This window comes from Sorex fumeus, unplaced genomic scaffold (assembly GCF_029834395.1).
Source record: "Sorex fumeus unplaced genomic scaffold, SorFum_2.1 ptg000063l, whole genome shotgun sequence".
Taxonomy (NCBI): Eukaryota; Metazoa; Chordata; class Mammalia; order Eulipotyphla; family Soricidae; genus Sorex; species Sorex fumeus.
In genome coordinates, this window is record NW_026606120.1 from 44949778 (window position 1) to 44971526 (window position 21749).

Consider the following 21749-nt stretch of genomic DNA (forward strand, 5'->3'; position numbering starts at 1 on the left):
AGGGACTGGGAAAGATGAGGATATCTGAAAGGATTATTTTCTTTATAGCCTGGGTGCATATACCGGGCTCATTCTCAGAAATTTTTCTCTAGGGTCAATGTTATAGTTTTTTTTTTGAGGTGGGGGCGGTAGGGGAAAAGGGTACTCTGAGGTACTCATCCTAGGAGTGCTCAGGGGACCAGGGTTGGAATCAAGGTTGGTCGAATACAGTACAGGGCCTTCACCCCTGTACTCTCTCTGGTCCTAAGATCGTTCTTTCTTTTAATCTTATTCTATTTTTCTCTTGTATTGGACTGCTCTATCAGTCCAGAAGATGTTAAGACTAGAATTAATATTTCAGACTCCTTGTTCTTCTTCTGTAAATGACTCTCCTATTACCTCACAGTTTTAGCTGCAGTGGTTAAATGACACGAAGCAGGACGAGAGACCTGTTGCATGATAAATACTAATAGGTTTCCAGCAAATCCAAAAGCAAACCCTTCTCCCACCCTTCTTATATTCCACACCCAAACCCCAGAAAGTCATAAAAACCAAACCAAACCAAACCAAACCAAACCAAACCAAACCAAACCAAACCAAACCAAACCAAACCAAACCAAACAAAACAAAACTGTGTTCCCTAGCAGATTTCATTCAGACGTTCCATTTACTACCACGCCCCCTCTCCCGGCCAAAAGGAGACCACGCCCAGATATCGCGACAGCTCCTTCTTTAGGAAGACTCTGGTACAGGTCGCGCGAGAGTTACTCGCCCAATCACAAGGCCGGGTAACTTCCTAAGATGGCGGCGTCCTGAGAGCGTAACATCTGCGTTTCTAGGATCTTCGCGCTGCGGGTGGCTTAAGACTCTCCGGTCGTAGAGGTTCACGCCAGGGTAATAGTCTGGCAGAAACTTTGATCTTTGAGGTGAGTCACTTCATACCGTCCACGCTGTTTGCGGGTTCACTAAACCCACGGATTACACACATTACTCACTCCCTTAGCCTGGGCCAGAGGCGCGGATTTATGGGTCGAGGAGGGAGACCTGACGTGTGTCTGTGTGTGCAGGCGCGCTGCGAGCGTGAGTGCGTGTTGGGGTGGTGGAGGATTGAGGGGTAGGAGGTAGCGAATGGCACGGAGGTCAGTTAAAAATAGGAAGCTGCCCCGGAACTGAGGGGGTGTAGAGAGACCCAGAATTAAGGCGGGAAAGCTGAGGGGTAGATGAGGTCGTGGAAGTAGAAGAGGGAGAACTGACAGGGAAGATATTGAAGGGATAAATCGGATTTATGAAGGAAGGCAAGAGAAAACGGAGACGAGCGTTGAAGTGGGGTGGATATCTGTAGAAAGAATTCGAAATTCTGAAGTGGAATCTAGGCTGCTTTGTATTAAATAGTAGTTGGGGGGTTCTATTGAGGATCTAGGGAAACCAAGGAAACAAACTTAGGAGCTGGGAAAGAGCAAACAGTCAAAACCCATGCTTTCCTGGTACACTACTTTGGCTCTCGGGACCGATTTGATTGGCGTGGAAGAAAAAACTCCTCGGTCGGAACCTTTCAAAAGCCAGGATGGGGATTACTCTTCAAGAGTGGGTGTGAACTCCAGCAAGCATTTACATCTGATTGGAATGACTTGTCTACAATTGATGTACTCCCGATTTTTAAACCAGTTGACTTGTTTTGAACATTGAGATTGTTTTCAGTCTTGCTGTTATAAATGGCGCTGCACTTAAGAAAAAAAAAAAGAATGGGTGTGAAGAATTCCATCGGATTTTTGCACCAAATACTAAGCTCCTGCATTCTCACCTATTTAAGCCTCTGGAATGCCGCAATTACATCATATATAGTATATTTTCCATTATGAAGCTAACTGACAGGACACTTTTTTAAAAAAAAACAAGATATGTGAACTGGGTCAGTTCTTAGTTTTGGGGCCACAACAGGCAGTGTTGGGGCCTCCTCTTGAGTTTGGGCTCAGGGATCACTCCTGGCTCTCTGCTCAGGGGGACAATATGGGATGCTGGGGACTGACCGGCTTGGCCCAGTGCAAGGCAAAGGTCCTTCCTGTTGTACTATCTCTTTGGTCCCCAGATGGTAAGTTTTCTGTGGAAGACTGAAGCTAGTAAAGGAGACAAGGGTTTTGTTCATTTGCTGCACAATTTAGGTGGAGGTGCTCAGGAAAGGCTTCAGTGCCTTCCAGGCGACTGTCCTGGGCTCAGCCCTCAGTATCTTATATGCCCCCCAAACACCGCCAGGAGTAATTCCTGTGTGCAGAGCCAGTAGTAATCCCTGAGCTTCACAGTCTGTGGCCCCAAACAAAAAACCAAACAGAGAGTATTTTTTGTTGTTGCTTGCCAAAATTCCAAGAAAGGAAAGTGGTTTTCTTGTAACTTTTTCTTGGGTGATCTGATGTGCCCTACTTTTATGTTCCCCTCTTCCCAGATCATTTATAAATGGTATGTTAAGGTTAGAAATGTGGAAAATATATACAGTGAATTTCTGTGGTAATGTGAGTGGCAAAAGGCATATAGTACATTTGGGGAAATGCATATAGTGAATTTTTGTGGTAATGTGAGTTTGGTGTGCTAAGGAATTTCCAAGTGATTACAAGTGATTATTTAAACCCACCCCCAGTTATTCATACAACATTCATACAGTAACTTTTTATTGTATACCAGTTACTGGGAGGAAGGTACAATGAAGAATATGATTAATTTGCGGGTGTGTGTGTGTGTGTGTGTGTGTGTGTATGCAGAAAGGTCTGAAGTCTGAAGAAACTGCTGAGTGCTTTGTAGTGTATCAACTAGATCTCTGAGTACATGGTGTTAGTAAAAGCTTGCCTGAGGAAATGGTTTGCAAGGTGTGATTTGAAGGCCTGCCTACTGGGCTGGGCCTTTGTGAAGTGAAGGGATGGTGGAAGTGTGAGGAGAGTCTGGTAAGCAGTATGAACAGCAGATGGTTGACCAGACTGTGAGGCTGCAGAGAAAATATCTGGTGCATAGCGTAGGAGGGGAAAATGAACAAATGAGGGTGGAGGGAAAGAAAAGGTATATATGCCTTGTTGGTGATTTTGGATTTTGTGAGGCTAACTAACAGCTTTAGAAAACCTCTAAGGGGCTTATAAAGGAATGTTTAGATGTGCATGGGTTGGGAGGACTTACCTGTTGGGTGAAGAGTGGATTGTAGATGCCAAAGAGGTTATAATGAGATCAGTTAAAGACTTAAAAATAATCCAAGAGATAATATAGGAGGTAATGCGCTAGCCGTGCACTCAGCCTGCCAGGTTAGAATCCCCAGCATGGTATATGGTCCCTCAAGCACCGCCAGGGTTCATTCCTGACCACAGAGCTGCATGGACTAAGTACCACCTGTGTGCTCCCGTCCTGCCCCCCTCCCCAGTTATAATCTAAGAAAGAAATAATAACCTAGCTAGAGACCTGGAATCATGAAGAGTGAAAAGTGGATAAGGTCAAGAAATAATTAGTAGGCAGAATGTTTAGGGCTGTATATTTGGAATGGCTGAGGCAGGGTGAAAGGGTGCTAAAGATTCTGGTTAAACAACAGAAAGACAGTGGTGTCAATAAACAAAGTAGGGAAGAGAACCAGTTTGAGTTGGATATAAGTGCATAAAGTATTTTTGAGCTACTCAAACGTTAAGGCTGGTAGGCAGTTGAATATGATTTGTGAAGTTCTGGTGTGAGACAGTTCATTTTTGAAAATGGCTGTTAGATTTCCAGTGTAGGAAAATATCCACCAAAACCTATAAATGAAAGCTGTTTGTTGCTAGGAGATAGGGTTTAACTGACCATTTATTTCTGAAGAGGATAGTAAAGAGGGGGAGAGATAATCAGATGAAGGGAGGAAAAAACATTGTAGATCAAAGAAATAAGCTGTGTAAAGATCCTTTTGCCAGAGTGGAGAGACAGAAAGCAAGATGGTATGACTTAAATGCTGAAACAATTGGTGTAGGCCCTCTATGAATTCTAAAGTAATGTGGTTTTAATTTTATCCTGAGTCAGATTTTCAACACGTGGGCAAAGAAGAGGACGTAGAGATTTGTGTTTAGAAATTATTGCTGGAGCCGGAGAAATAGTACAGCAGGTAGGGCACTTTCTTTGCACGCAGCTGACTTGGTTCGATCCCCTGCATCTCATATGGTCTCCTAATCCCACCAAGAGTAATCCCTGAGCACAGAGTCAGGAGTAAATCCTGAGCACTACCGGGTGTGGCCCCCAAACAAAACAAAATAGAAATTATTGCTGCCAGATGGAAAAAGGAATGGAGAGAATAAATTGATTTAGGGAGACCAATTTAGAAACCGTGACTGTCTCTAAATTATCTAGGCTGTCTTGATAATGATGGAAAATCCTCATTCTGGTGATTTCTTGGGATATGTGAGTTACGGAGGACTATCAGGTGACCCCCTAGGTTTCTGGCATATATAGCACCTAAAGAGCAATGTTTAGGTGAGTACTCACTACAGAAAATGTGGAAAATGAAGAACGAAAGTAAAATAAAAATGACCTACCACCCAAGGATACACACTAACATATTTTTAAATTTCTAGCTGCTTAAAAATTCACCAATTTACACAGTAGCTTTTTCAGTATGTATTTCTTGCTGTCGATGCAGTAACTCTTTTCTGTAATCTGTAGGAAGACACAATTTTGCTGTTTTCAAGCATATTCTATTCATCATCATAAATAGATCCTCTGTCCGTTAAACAGTAACAGCATCTCCCCCTCCCTCAACCCTGTGACCTCAATTTTATTTCATACATGTATGAATTCTTATACCTAATCTAAGTGGGTTAATGTTTTTCCTTTTGTGCATGACTTTTCACAGCATTATTTTTAGGGTTCGTCATATTGTAGTGTGGGTGAAATTTAATTTTTTTAAAATTTTTTTTATTTTTTGCTTTTGGGGTCATACCTGGCAATGCACAGGGGTTACTCCTGGCTCTGCACTCAGGAATTTCTCCTGGCGGTGCTCAGGGGACTATATGGGATGCTTGGAATCGAACCCGGGTCGGCCGTGTGCAAGGCAAACAGCCTACTCGCTGTGCTATTGCTCCAGCCCTGTCTGGGTGAAATTTTTTTAAGGGAGGATCCCTCCAAGTATGCTCCAGTTTTGTGGGGGTCTCTCCTAGTGATGCTTGGGTATCCGGGCCTAAAGCCATGCCAGGACCCAAGAATGCAGAGCTTCTTGGACCCAGTGGTGCCAGGAACCACCAGGGCCAACCCTGGCAGTTACTGGGAGCCTCTGGGTTTACTGGCAGTACTCAGAAGCTTCCCAGGCTTTACCCAGTAGAATTCAGGGGGCTTTGGTGCTGGAGTTCAAACTCACGTCCTGGCCCTTGTGAAGCATGCATCCCTGACTGCTGAACTAGCTCTCTAGCTTCCAGAATTTCAATTTTTGTTGCTTTTGAGTTATTCTGCAATGCTCAGGGGCTACTTCAGGAATTTTGCTTAATCGTCACTCTGGTGATTGCTGGGAACCATGCAACGACCTGACCATGCTCCAACCCTCTGAACCATCACCCTGATCGGGGAAGTTCACACACACACACACACACACACACACACACACACACACACACACACGCGCGCGCGCGCGCGCGCGCGCGCGCGCGCGCGCCACTTTTGGATTTTGTTTTGGAGCTACACCCAGTGGGGCCAGTGATAGTCCCAGGGTTCCTGCAGGCAAAATATGCGCTCCAACCCCATGAGTAATCTCCCTACCCTATGTATACCACACTAAGATCTGTTAGATTCTTAATAAACCTCTTATCTTTTGTTAGATTCTTGATAAGCCTCTTTTCCTGATAAGCCATCAGGAAAGATGTTTTGACAAAGAAACTGGAAGTAAATGTTTCAGAGCTAATTTTATCTGATATATATGTATTGCCTTGGGGCAGCACATCACAATGTGATTTTTTACAATTTACAGAGCATTTGATATACATGGAGAAAGGGGATGCCTCAAAGATTGGGAAACTTCACTTGGGTTGTGAAGGAAGGCCTCAGAATTTCTAATAGCGATCCTGCCTATTGCTAATTGTGTCCCTATACACTTGGCATAAAATAAACTTGTTTACTTCAGAAGTGCTATGGGTATTTGCTACCATTTTAAATTTGTATATAGCCCAGTGGTAGGGCATTTGCCTTGTGCACAGCCGACCTGACCGACCTGGGTTCAATTCTTCTGCCCCTCTCAGAGAGGCTAGCAAGCTACTGAGAGTATCTCGCCCACATGGCAAATCCTGGCAAGCTACCTTCGATGTATTCAGTATGCCAAACACAGTAACAAGTCTCAAAATGGAGATGTTACTGGACCCGCTCGAGCAAATTGATGAACAACAGAGGACAGTGGCAGTGATACTTGGCATAAAATAAACTTGTTCACCTCAGAAGTACTATGGGTATTTGCTACCCCGTGTAACTTTAAAAACTGCATTTGGTATTTAAATTTGTATATAGCCCAGTGGTAGGGTGTTTTCCTTTTGCGCGGCCGACCTGACTGACCCGGGTTCAATTCGTCTGCCCCTCTCGGAGAGCCCAGCAAGCTACCGAGAGTATCTCGCCCACGCAGCAAAGCCTGGCAATCTACCCGTGATGTACTCGATATGCCAAACACAGTAACAAATCTCACAGTGGAGATGTTACTGGTGCCTGGTTGAGCAAATCGATGAACAATGGGAGGACAGTGACAGTGATTTTAGGTTGTATCTACTTTATTGGTTGGAGCCATAGCACAGCAGTTAGGGCATTTGCCTTGCAGGTGGCCCACCCGGGTTCGATTCCTCCGTCCCTCTCGAGAGCCCAACAAGCCACCGAGAGTATCCCGCCCGAACGGCAGAGCCTGGCAAGCTCCCCGTGGCTTATTCTATATGCCAAAAACAATAACAACAAGTCTCACAATGGAGACGTGACTGGTGCCCACTCGAGCAAATCTACTTTATTGGTTATTGTGAGATTTGCTGCTTTAAGTATTAGTGTAGAAATCGGTATTTAAATCCCTGTTTTCAGTTGTTTGGGGGTTATGCAGTAGTAATTTTATACTTGACTTTTTTTCTTTTTTTTTGGTACCAGGAATTCACCTCAGAATCTTATGCCTGCAAGGTAAGTACTCTTCTGTCGGGCTTCATCCCCAGTCCTGTGTTGTTGTTGTTTTTAAACTCATTTAAACGCTGTGGTTTATAAAGTTCTTCATAATACATTGTTTTCATCAGTATTCCCATACCAGTCCTCCCTCCATGTGACCTTTCCTCCACCAGTGTTCCCTGTCTTCCACCCAGCCTCCTTCCTTGTTAGCAGGAACAAAATAATTTATTTTATATTACTGTTACAACAAAATAACTAACGGAATTTTTGAAAAGTTCTTCAGTAAAAGAAAATTTGTGAAAATTGTTATATCTCACAGTGGGGTCATTAAAGTCTTGATCTGAAGGTTTTAATAAGCTGTTGCTAGTTGAGCCTTCTTTGTTAATTTTTTTTTTGAGCATAGTTAGCTTCTACTTTCCCATCTAATTTGGTGTGCTCCTACTGGTCTGTCAATATTGTGGAAATTGGAGGTGTCACCCGGCCACATACACAGCCAAATGCTGCAGGAATTCCAAAACTGGGTCGATAAGTTTCAGTGGTTTGATTTGGCTTAAATTTCACCTGGTTTTATATTTAACTTTTTATAGTAATACCAAACTTTTTCTGTAGCAGTTGTGCCATTTCATTTTTATATTACATTGCACAAGGACTGCAGAATTCTCATATCCTTGTCAGTGCTCATTACTTTTTTTTTTAACCTTTTAGTTTTTATTAAAATTTACTTAGATATGAGGGGAGAGAAAGAGGAAGAACGTGTTCAGCAGAGAACACGGGCTTTTCCAGAGTGGAAGAGAGCAAGGAGTAGACTCAAGAAAGTGAGGTATGTGTTCAAGGGACTTGAACACAGGCTTTAAAGGCAAGTTTTTTTTTTCATTTTTCTCTTTCCTTCCTTCCTGAGTGCAGAACCAGGAGTAAGCCCTGAGGATTGCTGTGCCCCCAAAACAAAACAAAAAAAAAGAAAGTTTTGAGAGGTGTTTCCTTGGTGATTAATGATAGTGAGAATCTTTTCATGTACTTATTTGTTGTGAACAACTTAAAATTTATTTTTTTACGTGTTTGGTGAAGATGCGTTGCCGTGACTATTGACTTGGCAACCACTTATACTGACCCTTCTGCTCCTTTTTTTTTTCTTTTAAAGATGGCTCTAAGTAAATCAATGCATGCAAGAAACAGATACAAGGACAAACCACCAGACTTTGCATATCTGGCATCCAAATATCCAGATTTTAAGCAGCATGTTCAGATAAATCTTAATGGAAGAGTGAGGTAGGTAATGGGTAAAGAATGAATGAATACTAGGTTTGATTATGTTCTGTTGTGATTTGTTTGTTCTGGTATGATTTGAATCATCTCCATGTGGAGAGAAGGGTACTGAATGGATAGTGGACCTGAACACTGACCCTATACATTGCATCTAACTTCAGACAAATCCATCTAACTTTGGACAAATCACCAACCTTTCTGGGTTTCTACTTTTCTCTCTCTCTCTAGTATACCCACCACCCCCTTCACTCCCTGCCCACCCCACCCAGGTTTTCTACATTTTTTTAAATTTAATTTTATTTTTATAAGATTGTTCACAATAGGGGGCTGGAGTGATAGCACAGCGGGTAGGGTGTTTGCGTTGTATGCGCCCGACTGGAGTTTGATTCCCAGCATCCCATATGGTTCCCTGAGTACCGCCAGGGGTAATTCCTGAGTGCAGAGCCAGGAATAACCCCTGTGCATCGCTAGATGTGACCCAAAAAGAAAAGGGAAAAAAAACGATTGCTCACCATAATTTAGTACATTCAACATTCCAATACCAGTCCCATCACCATTGGACCTTACTCGTCAACATTATTTTGAACCACTACCAAAGCCTGCCCCTATAGCAGATCTTAAATAATTTATTTTGTAGTGCTTGTTATTAGTAATTCTCTAAAGGTGATCAAAAAAGGTTTCCTTATGAGAAAGCATGTGAAGATTGTTGTATCTCACTCTGGAGCCAGTGAGCCCTTGTATAAGAGATTACTAACAGGGTTGAGTCTTGTGTGCTAATATTTTTTTAATTGAGATCGGTTGCCTTCTATTATGCATCCTATTCAATGTGTACTACTCCTGGTACCTCAGTGATATGGGTTTCTACTTTTTAATCTATAAAAATGAGAGGATTAGAAAGCTCAATCAATAGGAAAGGAGGTAGGGCACTTACCTTGCATGCTGCCATCCTAGGTTGGATCCTCAGAACCCCCCCGCAGCCCGCCAGGAGTGATTCCTGAATGCAAAGAAAGGAGTAAGCCCTTAGCACTGCTGGTTGTGGCCACAAAACAAAAAACAAACAAAAATTGAGAGGCTTACTCCAGTTGCTTTTATGTTTCCTTCTGGTTTATAAAACAAGCAATTTTTTATGCGCAATTATTGTTTACGCAATAGGGGTTTCAGAATAACTGTAGAAACTTTAGTATTGTGCTCTAAAACTTGATGCTTTCTAAGAATCCAAATTCTTTTTTTGTTTGTTTATTTGGGTTACTCTGGGCTCTGCAATCAGGAATTACTCCTGGAGGTGCTCAGGAGACCATATGGGATGCTGGGAATCAAACCCAGATCACCTGCATGCAAGGCAAGCACCCTTCCCACTGTACTATCTCTCTAGCTCCAAGAATCCAAATTCTAATTTTAGTGTGTGCTTACTTTGTTTTGAGGGAGGAAGATACTTGAAAGTTCAAAACTTCACATGGGCTAGAGCACAGCATATACTGAGAAATCTTAGAAACCCTCAAAATCATGAAACTTAAAAAATACACTTATTTTTCTGGGAGCTAGTCCTTAGTTTTATCAGATGCTCAAAGGAGTATGACATCCTTTCTCCTTTAAATACACAGTAGTTAAGATAAGTTGTCCTAGAGATATGATCTTCAGGCTTTTTTTTATCTGCATCTTTTAGAATGAAGTAGGTATTATAAGTACTTGTACAGCTTACTATGTTGCTATATTGAATATATTACATTACATTAAATATAATACATATAAAATTAAAATATGCATTGTAGCACTGTCCTCCCGTTGTTCATTGATTTGCTCGAGCGGGCACCAGTAACGTCTCCATTGTGAGGCTTGTTACTGTTTTTGGCATCTCGAATACGCCACGGGTAGTTCCCCAGGCTCTGCCGTGTGGGTGGGATACTCTCAGTAGCTTGCCGGGCTCTCCGAGAGGGGCAGAGGAATCAAACCCTGGTCGACTGCATGCAAGGCAAACGCCCTACTCACTGTGCTATTGCTTCAACTTCTAGAATTAAAATGCACTTAAAATAATGGGATAGTCTAGTGGGTAGGATGTTTGCCTTACGTACAGCTGATCTGGGTTTGATGCCAGGTGCCCTATATGATCCCCTGAGTACCGCCAAGAGTGACCTCTGAGTTCAGAGCCAGGAGTAAGTCCTGAGCACTGCTGGGTTCCTTAGCACATTTAAATACATTTCATAAGAGTAAAATACACTTAAATAAGACTTTTGACATTTTCTTTGCATAATTGAAAAATTCATATTTGGGTAACTTACTTTGGAGATTCCCCTCTCCAAGCTAGAATTGGTAGTAATTGTTTTTTAGATCATCCATATCATTGTCCTTAAATTTTTGTTTAATAATTATGTATGTGTATATTTATTCTGATAGCTATGGAGCAGGTACATTTTTGTTCATTTCCGCTTTTTTTTTTTGGGGGTACTTATCTGTTGATTAACTCTTGTGCTGAGTTCTAGGAAGACAATAACTAAGAAAGCCATACCCATGTTTCAGGTTCACTCTCTAGTGGGACAAGTGGACAAATAAATGCTTATTTTTTTAGTGTGGCTGAATTTGTAGGATGCATTGCAGAATCATATTGAAGGGTGGGATTTCAAGAATAATTTGAAACAGAAGCAATAATTTGGCTCTCTGAAGAATGAATCGGAGTTAACTAGGTAGAAAGAGAAATGTTGCAGGCAGATGGAACAGTGTGTGCAATGAACACTGAGTAGTGCTGAATTGGAAACAGTATGCCATTATCCTGGGCAAGTGGCAGAGATGGGAATAGAGAGAATCATGTTTCTTTATAATATCCACTTAAGGCTGGCTCAACAGTAGAGCTCTTGCCTTGCTTAAATGAGGCCCCGGGTTTGATACTTGGGTCTGCACAAAATAAAAATAAATAAGATCCCTGAGTGCAGAGCCAGGAGAAAACCCTGAGCACAGCTGGGTGTGGCCAAAAAAAAACAACGAATTTTAAAAAAATAAATAAAAGGCTTATTGGGGGGCTCTTTCAGGATCAGGGGAATGAGACCCATTACTGTTACTGTTTTTGGCATATCGAATATGCCACGGGCTACACCAATTCACCATTGGGCTACACAGTCACAAAACAGGGACAAATGGAGAAGTTACTGGCGCCCACTCGAGCAAATTGATGAACAACGGGACGACAAGTGATACAAGTGAAATAAAAGGCCTCCAATTTATCTTAAATTATTGTCTTCAGGATTTTTTTGTTTGTTTGTTTGTTTGTTTGTTTGTTCAGGGGTGGTGAGGTTTGGGCTTATTTTGGAGGCCATACCTGTTGGTGCTCCGGGCTTACTCCTGACAGTGCTCAAGTACCATTTCTGGTGGAGGTTGGGTCCTCATATGCAGTGCTGGGGATCACACCCAGGTGGGCCAAGTGCAAGGCACGTGCCTTACCCATTTTCTTGTCTATCTGGTGCCCCAATCCCAGAGTTAAAAGCAGGGATATAACATGTTCATGATTGTTTAGATAGGTCCTTCCGTTGTTCATCAATTTGCTCAGCGGGCCCAGTAACATCTCCATCATGAGACTTGTTGTTACTGTGTTTGGCATATCGAATACGTCACGGGGAGCTTTCCAGGCTTTGCGGTGGGGACGAGATACTCTTGATAGCTTGCTGGGCTCTCTGCGAGGGGCGGAAGAATCGAACCCAGCTCGGCCTTAGTGCAGTAGGCAGCGCGTTAGTCTCATAATCTGAAGGTCCTGAGTTTCGATAGGTGTATTCTAGAAATGAAAGATGAAATAGGGAGAAGGGCAACAAAAAAATTGTAACAGAATGAAAAATAAAAAATATTGTATCATTGCAGACAATCATTAACAACTATCTAAAGAAGCCGAATGGGGCTAATGTTTATGAACAGTTAAGATAATTTTTTAAAGGAAAATACATCCCCTCTCTCCTATATATTAACCAATCACATATAAGCTCTTGTTGCCCCCAGTTTAAAAAAAAATAGTTTCTCAAGCTTACTTTATCTCCTTCCCATCCTTCAGAGACAGATTTGTTTTTCCCTGAAAAACATCTTAAAATTACTTTTGTTCATTTGTGTATTTGGTAAAGCAACATATTTAATCACTGTTCTGTGTGGCCCTTATTTTTAAGAAAATAAAAAGAAATTACTTGGCTGGAACACTTCTGTTGCAGTCTACTGCTTTCCTGATTTATTGAGTTATAAACATTAGAAAAAGAAAGTTATTATTTAGGGGAGGCCCTAGCAGTGCTTGAGCTGCTAGTGCTGGAGGCTTCTGGGGCAACATGGTGCAGAGGCTAGTACTTAGGGCCTTGAGTACAAGGGGTCTTGCTTGACTCCTATGAGACATTTTCCTAGCCTTGAGAAAACTTATGTAAATGTACATTTGTATGATACATTTATACAAGCTGATACAAATATGTATATATGTTGAATTATGCATTAGCTATACAAATAGCATATACAGACTTTATAAATATATATATTGTGGGCATATCTATATATCTTCTTTTGTTTTGGGGGCCATACTGGGTAGTGCTTGGGACTACTCCCAGCGTGATTCTCAGGGTTTGCCTCTAGTGGTCCTCAGAGGACCATATGGCATTGAGGGTTGAACCTGGTTGTTTCAGATCTCAGTCATCTCTCTGGTTCAAAATTATGATTTTTATTAGGTGACTGGACTATTGTTATCTGAAAAAATGTGAGAACCTCCTAAAAAATCACTCAGTAAATAATATGATTACTAAATACATAATACAAAAAAGGAATATGAAACACAGGGTAAAGGACATGTCTCAAGAGCTGAACTGTGTGCTTTCCTTGTGGATGCTCTTAAGTATAATCCCTGGCCCCACAACGTCACCTGAGCAAGGGTGTACCTCCAAACAACCCTGGTGTGACCCAAAACAATGCAAACATTAGAAAGCAAAAATGAAAGAAAATTAATAATTTTCCAGATTCTAATTGTAAAACATAATTGCAGCAAAAAAAGATCCCCTTCACAATAGCAAACTAAACAGGCAGAAATTTGGCAGGAATCACAAAGACTATTTGGGCTAAATAGCAGAATTTCCTTTAGGTACCCAGGGGAAGAGATGAACAGACGTAAGGACATACAGTAGTTCTGAATGGGAAGAGTCAATGTACTAAAATTTCATTTCTTCTCAATCATAATTCCTATAGAATTTTGGGGAGAAAAGTGACAGGTTTTCAAGGCCCAAAGAAAAGATGCTCAAAGAAAAAAGATCACCAAAGTGAGTATCAGAGAGGTAGATTAAAGAATTGGAGGGGCTGGAGAGATAGCACAGCGGGTAGGACGTTTGCCTTGCATGCGGCCAACCCGGGTTCGATTCCCAGCATCCCATATGGTCCCCTGAGCACCGCCAGGAGTAACTCCTGAGTGCAGAGCCAGGAGTAACCCCTGAGCATCGCCGGGTGTGACCCAAAAAGCAAAAAAAAAAAAAAAGAATTGGAGCACATGCTCGGCATGTGGGGGACCTGGATTTGATCCCCAGCACTTCATGGCCCTTTGAGTTGAGCGTGGATCTGGGTGTGACTCCAAATCAAATGGAGAGGTAGAGAAGTGTAAGTGAGTTGGTTTTCAGGTAGAGATTGAAATATATTGTTAAGTTAGTGTAGTTGAAATATTTGTATGAAACTGGAAAAAAAGGCTATCGTCTGGCACAGGAAGACATTGGAAAACAAACATATCTAAACAGAGGATTGTAGGTTCAGGATAAACAGTGGAGTGAGGGCCAGAGATATAGCACAGGGGTTAAGGTGCTTGCCTTGCAAGTGGCTGACCTCAATTTGATTCCAAGCACCATGTATGGTCTCTGAACATAGAGCTGAGAGTAAGCCCCGAGCATTGCTGGGTGTTTCCCCTAAACCAAAAAAACAAATGTAAATAAACAAAATAGCGGGTCGGATTCCTGCCTTTTTACTCAGTAGTGCCTTCCAGAGGGAGTACAGAGTGGACCAGGTGAGTCTTTATCAGTCCTTACTTCTGTATATTTCTCAAAATATTATTATCTCACAGTGCTGTTAGAGCCTGTGAAGTAAAATACTCTTTTTTCATATAAAATCTCTGTAGTATAGTGGCCAGAGAGATGGTACAGCAAGTAGGACTCTTGCCTTGCATGCAGCTGACCTGAGTTCAGTTCTTGGCATCCCATATTGCTCCTTGAGCACCACCACCAGGAGTGATCCCTGAACACAGAAGCAGCAGTAGTTCCTGAGCATTGCCAGGTGTGGCCCCTCCAAAAAAAAAAAAACAAAAAACTATAGTATATAGAATAAAAGGTTATTGCATGTCATTAGGGATGGGACTAAGAGTGATGGATTACTTTTTTTTTTCCCAAATAATGGATTTTTAATAGATGCACTTGGGACAACCATGGGGAAGAATTAGATTCCTTTTGCTATATGTTACACAAAATAAATTCCTAATAGTTATACACACATACACTCACACACCTTTTTTGGGGCGGGGGTCGCATCTGGTAGTATTCGGAGTTGATGCTGGCTCTGTGCTACGGGATTGTTCCTGGAGTGCTCAGGGATTCATATGTGGTATCAGGGATCACCACATATCAAGGTTGGTTGTATGCAAGGCCATACCTATTGTACTGTTACTTTGGCCCCATCAATATGTGTATTTTTTAGTATTTGTTTGTTTGGGTTTTGGCGCCACATCCAATGGTGCTCGGGGCTTACTCCTGGCAGGCTCATATGGGATGCTGGAAATCCAGCCCAGTCCGGCTGCGTGTAAGACAACACCCTACCTGCTGTACTATCACTCTGGCCCCATATTTTTAAATGCTACAAAAAATATAGGTAAATGGCTGTAACTTTGGAGGTAGGTTTGAGGTTTCAAGGCATACTGCAAGTATAGGGTTCCTAAAAGATAGTTTACAGCAAAAACTCAGCTTGGAGCATCTGCCTTAAAGGCATGATGCTGTGAGTTTGTTCCCTGACACCTTCTCACATGCTGAGAATGAGCCTGGCAGTCCAACGGAGTATGTGGTCTCCAGTGTACTGTGACCAGGTGTGTGTGAGCACCGTAACTGGATATGTGTGCCCTCACACCTTAATCAACACAACTCAGTGTGTAACCCATGACTAGTACTGTTTTCTAAGTATTTGAGCCCTGCCACCAAGTGTGTGACCCTGGGTAAGTGTGCTAGTACCACAACTGAGTATGTGGAATGACTTCCTTGAAGCAACAAAAATGAAAGGAACTGGAAAAGTAAAAAAAAGAAAGAAAGAAAGTTTAAAAAAAACAGCATTGTCTTTTAGAAAATAAAAGGATGAATGGATGGACAGATTCAACTTACAAGAAGTGAAGATTTCTTGTAAGGGATGTGCCTTAAGAGACCATGGGCTCAATCCCCTATTACTGCATGACTACTTGAGCACCTTGGGTGTGGCCCTGAAAACAGTTATAAAATAAAACGAAGGAAACTAGAGCACATACCATGCGTGTGTGAGGCTCTGTGTTCAATTCCTGACACCACCAAAACCCCCAAAAAGACTAAAAACATTATCTATCAGGAAATTACTAATAGTAAAATATATCAAAACTGAAACTTTTATAATGTATGGCAAATAGTCAAGCTTCATTAATATTGAAAATTTTATAGGATAGTATGAAAAAAAAAGAAAATTTAATAGATAAGGTTAAGGATAAAAATTAGCTACAAAAGAGGAAAGAAAAATGAACCAAGTTGGCAAAGAAAAATACAGCATCAGTGATAAAAATGGCAGGTGGCCGTAGTGGTATAATACTAATGAACCTTCAGAGTTCTAAAAATCATACTTAAGTAGTATACAGTTGAGAGTGCTTTCCCCAAGACTGTCTAGAAAGAGGAAAACAGTAAGCAATAAAATATGCAGTATGTGGCTTCTTACTGTGCAGTTCCCATGTATTGGTATATAATGTGATTAGTGGAATGGATGTTGTAGGTTATTATATAGGTTCATTTCAAACCGAAAACTACGAGTATTGCAATCAGAGTGATGGGTTGAGGGTTTTTTTTTGTTTTTTTTTTTCCAATAGGCAAAAGAAATTTAAAAAAAAAGGGGGGGGGGATTAAATTTGAGGGGATGGGAAGAAGGTGAGGCAAGCTTGATGAGAAACCCTTTGTTTTTCTTTTAGGGAGGAGGAGTTTGGCCTCCACCCTCAAAAGAATAGATGTTTAGGCTCAGTGCTCCGGGATCTCTCCTGGCAATGCCCAGAGGACCGTATACAGCACTTGGGTAAAACTGCTGGTCAGTGGCACTCAAGGCAAGCACCTTAACTCCTTACTATCTCTCTAGAGGTCCCTTGGGGGTTTTTTGTAGGGGGGAGTTTTTTGACAATGCTCAGGAGTTCCTCCTGGCTCTGCGCTCAAGAATTATCCCTGGCAGTGCTATATCCCAGAGGACCATATGGGATGCCAAGATCGAACCTGGGTCAGCCTCATACAAGGCAAGTGCCCTACCCACTGAACTATCACTCTGAGCCCCCCTCAGTTTTTCAAAATTGGAAGCAATGTGAACTTTTATGTGGTTGGCATTACAGCTTATTTAGACGGGGACCTGATGAAGGGAGAAAGGATCGTACTTTTCTGGAATAAATGGTCTAGCTGCTCCTAGACATTATAACTTTCTTGCTTTCTTATGTGGTTGCTGATGATCGGTTTGTTTTGGTTTTGGCTTTTTCCCCCCCATTATTTCAGAGTTGGCAGTGGAAAGGTTTATTGGAAAGTAGAAGGAATAGGAAAAGAAACCCCCCAGCCAGGGAGTAATTTAGTATAGGCCTAAGTTGGTTGTGATGATTGTATTAATAGAATATTCTTTTAAATTAATTTTTTTTTTACTTTTTATTTGTGGTTATCTCCGTTTCTTTATGCTTATAGTAGTATTTTTCTTTATGCTTATAGTAGTATTTTTCTTTTTTGTTTGTTTTTGGGCCACACCCAGCTAGGCTGAAGGCTTACTCTTAGCTCTGTGCTCAGGAATCACTACTGATGGTGCTCCGAGGACCTGATAACCACAGGTGGTACTCAGAATTGAACCTACTGTAAAATTTCTCAGGCCCCAGTAATTACATTTTCATTTGTATTCTTTTTTTCTTAGCTTTCTGAGACTGGATTTCTTCAACTGAGAGAGTATAAAAAAGGCATACTTTGAGTGGTTGTCCAAAAGGTTAACATGAAAAGTGGCCTAGTACCTTATAGATATTTAGTGAATATCTGCTGTTATTAAAACAAATGGCTTTGCTAAGAAGATAGGAATTGCTTATAGCTTACAACGCCACTGATTAGTTTTTAAATCAAATCCCCAATATTGAAGGCATTTCCCTTTAGACTCTGACTAGCATTTTTAGCACTGCTGAATATCAATAGAAACTAAAGCTGAAATATTGATGAGAGACTTCAGCCTTCTTGTTGTTATTGTTGTTGTTGTTTTTATTGTTACATGAAATTCAGCCTCTGCAGTTTTAAAATGGCTATTTTTAGGGTGGATTAGAGTTGGTCTCCTACTAAATTCATCTGTATTGGCAATACTGTATTCATCAGTGGCAAAGCAGGAATCATTCTGGGGAAATGGAAGTGAGCCTGGACAATAGACTATTATGTGAAGCCGGGTGTGTTAAACAACAAAGACTGATGGAATAAATTACTAATTTCCATGTGAGAGCTAATTTTAGTTCCTGTGCCTTCCTGTGATCTCAGAAATGAGACTGAAAAAAGATCTTGCCTGTGTTCAGAGTTTTTGAATGTCCCAGGGTGCTAAGATGACCTAGTTATTTAACTAGTAAAGTTGAAAGACTAGACTTTGTTCTACAAAAGTATTCCCAACCCCCAGATAAATGTCTGTCTTCTTTGAAATAAGAAAATACTCTTTTTGCCAAGTCTATGAATCAGCTCATCATTGATTTTTCAGTTTATGATATTTAATTAGATTAGCCTATGCATGATGGCCTACACATTGAGGATATGGTTCCTTACTAATAAATTCTTTTTTTTTTAAATTTTTTTTTATTTATTGAATCACTGTGGGAAAGGTTACAAAGCTTTCAGGTTTAGGTCTCAGTCATGCAAATATCAAACACATTTCCCTTTACCAATACTTATTTTTTACCATGAAGAACCCCAATAAAACCCCACCCCCCACCCCTCCCAGTCCCTGTGGGGCAGATGAATTCTAGTTAACACTCTATCTGCTTTGATTAGATTCATTGTTTCAATAAAAGATTCACCACTATTATTTAGAGTTTACCGCCCCCCCAAATCAGACATGCTGAAAAAGCATTGTGAAGTGATTTGCTTTCTACAGCTGGGTTCAAGAATTAAATGTTGGTTTTGGATTTCTGCTGTTTTACTTATTGACCCTGGAAGTATTTCTACTGAAAGTCAGATAGTTAAGAAATTGGTTTCTGTGCTCTGGAGTCGTGGCCGTGCTGGAGAGCCACTAGTGGGGGGCAACTGGTGGCCTCAGTAGGGCGTGAAGGGCGGACCGAAACGCCCACCTTCCCATGAGGTTTTAGTCGCCCCCACTTCCCCGGCTCATACCTGCTGTCCACAAGGCTCCCATGTGGCCGCCATCTTTCTTTCCAGAGAGGAGAAGGCGACTGGGGCAACACCCTTTCCCCTCTGGACAGACATGATGGCCTGGATTAACGCATAGTCCGTTCACTTTTCTGCTCCAAGCTGCCGGGTTCTGCATTAAGTCCTTGTGCTTCTGGGGCCGTGGCCGTGCTGGAGAGCCGCTAGTGGGGGGCAACTGGTGACCTCGGTAGGGCGTGAAGGATGGACTGGAACGACCCCCTTCCCATGAGGTTTTAGTCGCCCCCACACCCCCGGCTCATACCTGCTGTCCATAAGGCTCCCATGTGGCCGCCATCTTTCTTTCCAGAGGGAGGAGGGCGGAAGGGACCAACACCCTTTCCCCTCCAGGCAGACATGATGGCCTGGATTAACGCATAGTCCTTTCACTTTTCTGCTCCTAGCTGCTGGGTTCTGCATTAAGTCCTTGTGCTTCTGGGGCTGTGGCCGTGCTGGAGAGCCACTCATGGGGGTCAACTGGTGACCTCGGTAGGGCGTGAAGGACGGACTGGAACGCCCCCCTTCCCATGAGGTTTTAGTCGCCCCCACTTCCCCGGCTCATACCTGCTGTCCACAAGGCTCCCATGCGGCCGCCATCCTTCTTTCCAGAGAAGAGAGGGCGAATGGGGCAACACCCTTTCCCCTCTGGCAGACTTGATGGCCTGGATTAACGCATAGTCCTTTCACTTTTCTGCTCCAAGCTGCTGGGTTCTGCATTAAGTCCTTGTGCTTCTGGGGCTGTGGCCGTGCTGGAGAGCTGCTCGTGGGGGGCAACTGGTGACCTCGGTAGGGCGTGAAGGGCGGACCGGAACGCCCCCCTTCCCATGAGGTTTTAGTCGCCCCCACACCCCCGGCTCATGCCTGCTGTCCACAAGGCTCCACTTGCGGCCGCCATCTTTCTTTCCGGAGAGGAGAGGGCGAATGGGGCAACACCCTTTCCCCTCCGGACAGACATCATGGCCTGGATTAACGCATAGTCCGTTCACTTTTCTGCTCCAAGCTGCTGGGTTCTGCATTAAATCCTTGTGTTTCTGGGGCTTTGGCCGTTCTGGAGAGCCACTCGTGGGGGGCAACTGGTGGCCTCGGTAGGGCGTGAAGGACGGACCGGAACGCCCCCCTTCCCATGAGGTTTTAGTCGCCCCCACACCCCCGGCTCATACCTGCTGTCCACAAGGCCCCCATGCGGCCGCCATCCTTCTTTCCAGAGAAGAGAGGGCGAATGGGGCAACACCCTTTCCCCTCCGGACAGACATGATGGCCTGGATTAACGCATAGTCCGTTCACTTTTCTGCTCCAAGCTGCTGGGTTATGCATTAAGTCTTTGTGTTTCTGGGGCTGTGGCCGTGCTCCAAACTTAACTATGATTTTCAGAGAGAAACGTTGGGTGGTTTACTTCCCATGATTCACTTTGTATATAGAGAGATGTCGCGCGGCCGCATAAGCGCCCTCACGGTTTTGAGGAAAAGTCCTAGTTCCCGCATACTCGAACTGTGCTTGTAGAGGCTTCTGGTCACTGGGGTTCCATCTGGGGGAGGCGGGATGCGGTACCTACCCCATCTGGGACTTCCCGATGATCTCAGCTCTTTTTGGAACCTGTTTTTTTTTTTTTCTTGTAGTCCTTCTCTTTGGCTGAATGCTGTAAAGATGGCGCTGGAGGGCGGGCTGTGGGCGTGACTTCCGGAATCTGAGGTTACCTGGGAGTTGTAGTCCCGGCAGATGTGAGGAAAAGTCCTCGTTCCCGCATACTCGAGCTGTGCTTGTAGAGGCTTCTGGTCACCAGGGTTCCATCTGGGGGAGGTGGGATGCGGTACCTACCCCATCTGGGACTTCCCGATGATCTCGGCTCTTTTTGGAACCTGCTTTTTTTTTTTTTTTCCTTCGGGATCTGTGGATCCCACCCTCCATGTAGTCCTTCTCTTCGGCTGAATGCTGTCTTACTAATAAATTCTATGTTCAAGTTCAGGGCTCCTTAAATTTTTCAACCCCCAAATTCTTATATGACCATGGGCATATCTGTAGCACTGTCCTCCCGTTGTTCATCGATTTGCTCAGGCAGGCACCAATAATGTCTCCATTGTGAGACTTGTTGTTACTGTTTTTGGCATATCGAATACGCCCCAGGGAGCTTGCCAGGCTCTGCCGTGTGGGTGGGATACTCTCGGTAGCTTTTGGGCTCTTCGAGAGGGACGGAGGAATTGAACTCGGATCAGCCGCATGCAAGGCAAATGCTTTATCCATTGTGCTATCGCTTCAGCCCACCATGGACATATAGATACATAAGTATAAGTAGACAAATTAAACATTTATGATAGTAAATTCATCAAAATTTTTTTATTTTGCAACAAATGGCAGGAGAGGGAAGGGGGTTGGGCTGTACTTGGCTGTGCTCAGGCACTGTTGCTGGCTCTGTGCTCTAGAGTGACTCTTGGGGGGGTTGGAGAGATAGCACAGCGGGTAGGGCGTTTGCCTTGCACGCGTTCGACCCGGGTTCGATTCCCAGCATCCCATATGGTCTCCTGAGCACCGCCAGGAATGACTCCTGAGTGCAGAACTAGGAGTAACCCTTGTGCACCGTGAAAAAAGAAAAAGAAAAAAAAATAGAGTGACCCTTGGGCATGCTGGTGGTCTGTATGTGGTGCCAGGGATTTGACTGGGATCTGCTGCCTGTAAGATAAAGCACCATACCTTCTGTACTATTTTTCTGGCCCTCTGTGGCCCTACATCGTCTTTTTATCATTAAAAAATAAATGCTCGGGCCAGAGTGATAGTACAGCAGGTAGGGCGTTTGTTTGCCTTGCATGCGGCTGACCTGGG

The 21749-nt window shown here is 43.0% G+C and overlaps 1 protein-coding gene across 3 annotated transcripts in view; it reads left to right on the top strand.

Moving 5' to 3' along the window:
* Positions 1-803: 803 nt before the first annotated feature.
* The window catches only part of METTL16 (methyltransferase 16, RNA N6-adenosine), a 73569-nt gene continuing 52623 nt past the window's right edge, over positions 804-21749 (top strand). Inside the window, exons 1-4 of one of the 3 annotated variants that reach the window (XM_056127867.1) lie at positions 821-905; positions 3994-4075; positions 7066-7095; positions 8216-8343. In XM_056127867.1, the coding sequence (XP_055983842.1) occupies positions 8216-8343 (128 nt within the window). In that variant the 5' untranslated portion in view covers positions 821-905; positions 3994-4075; positions 7066-7095. Of the gene's footprint in view, positions 906-3993; positions 4076-7065; positions 7096-8215; positions 8344-21749 lie in introns of all 3 variants that reach the window. The other 2 variants (XM_056127868.1, XM_056127869.1) reach the window with 2 other exon arrangements.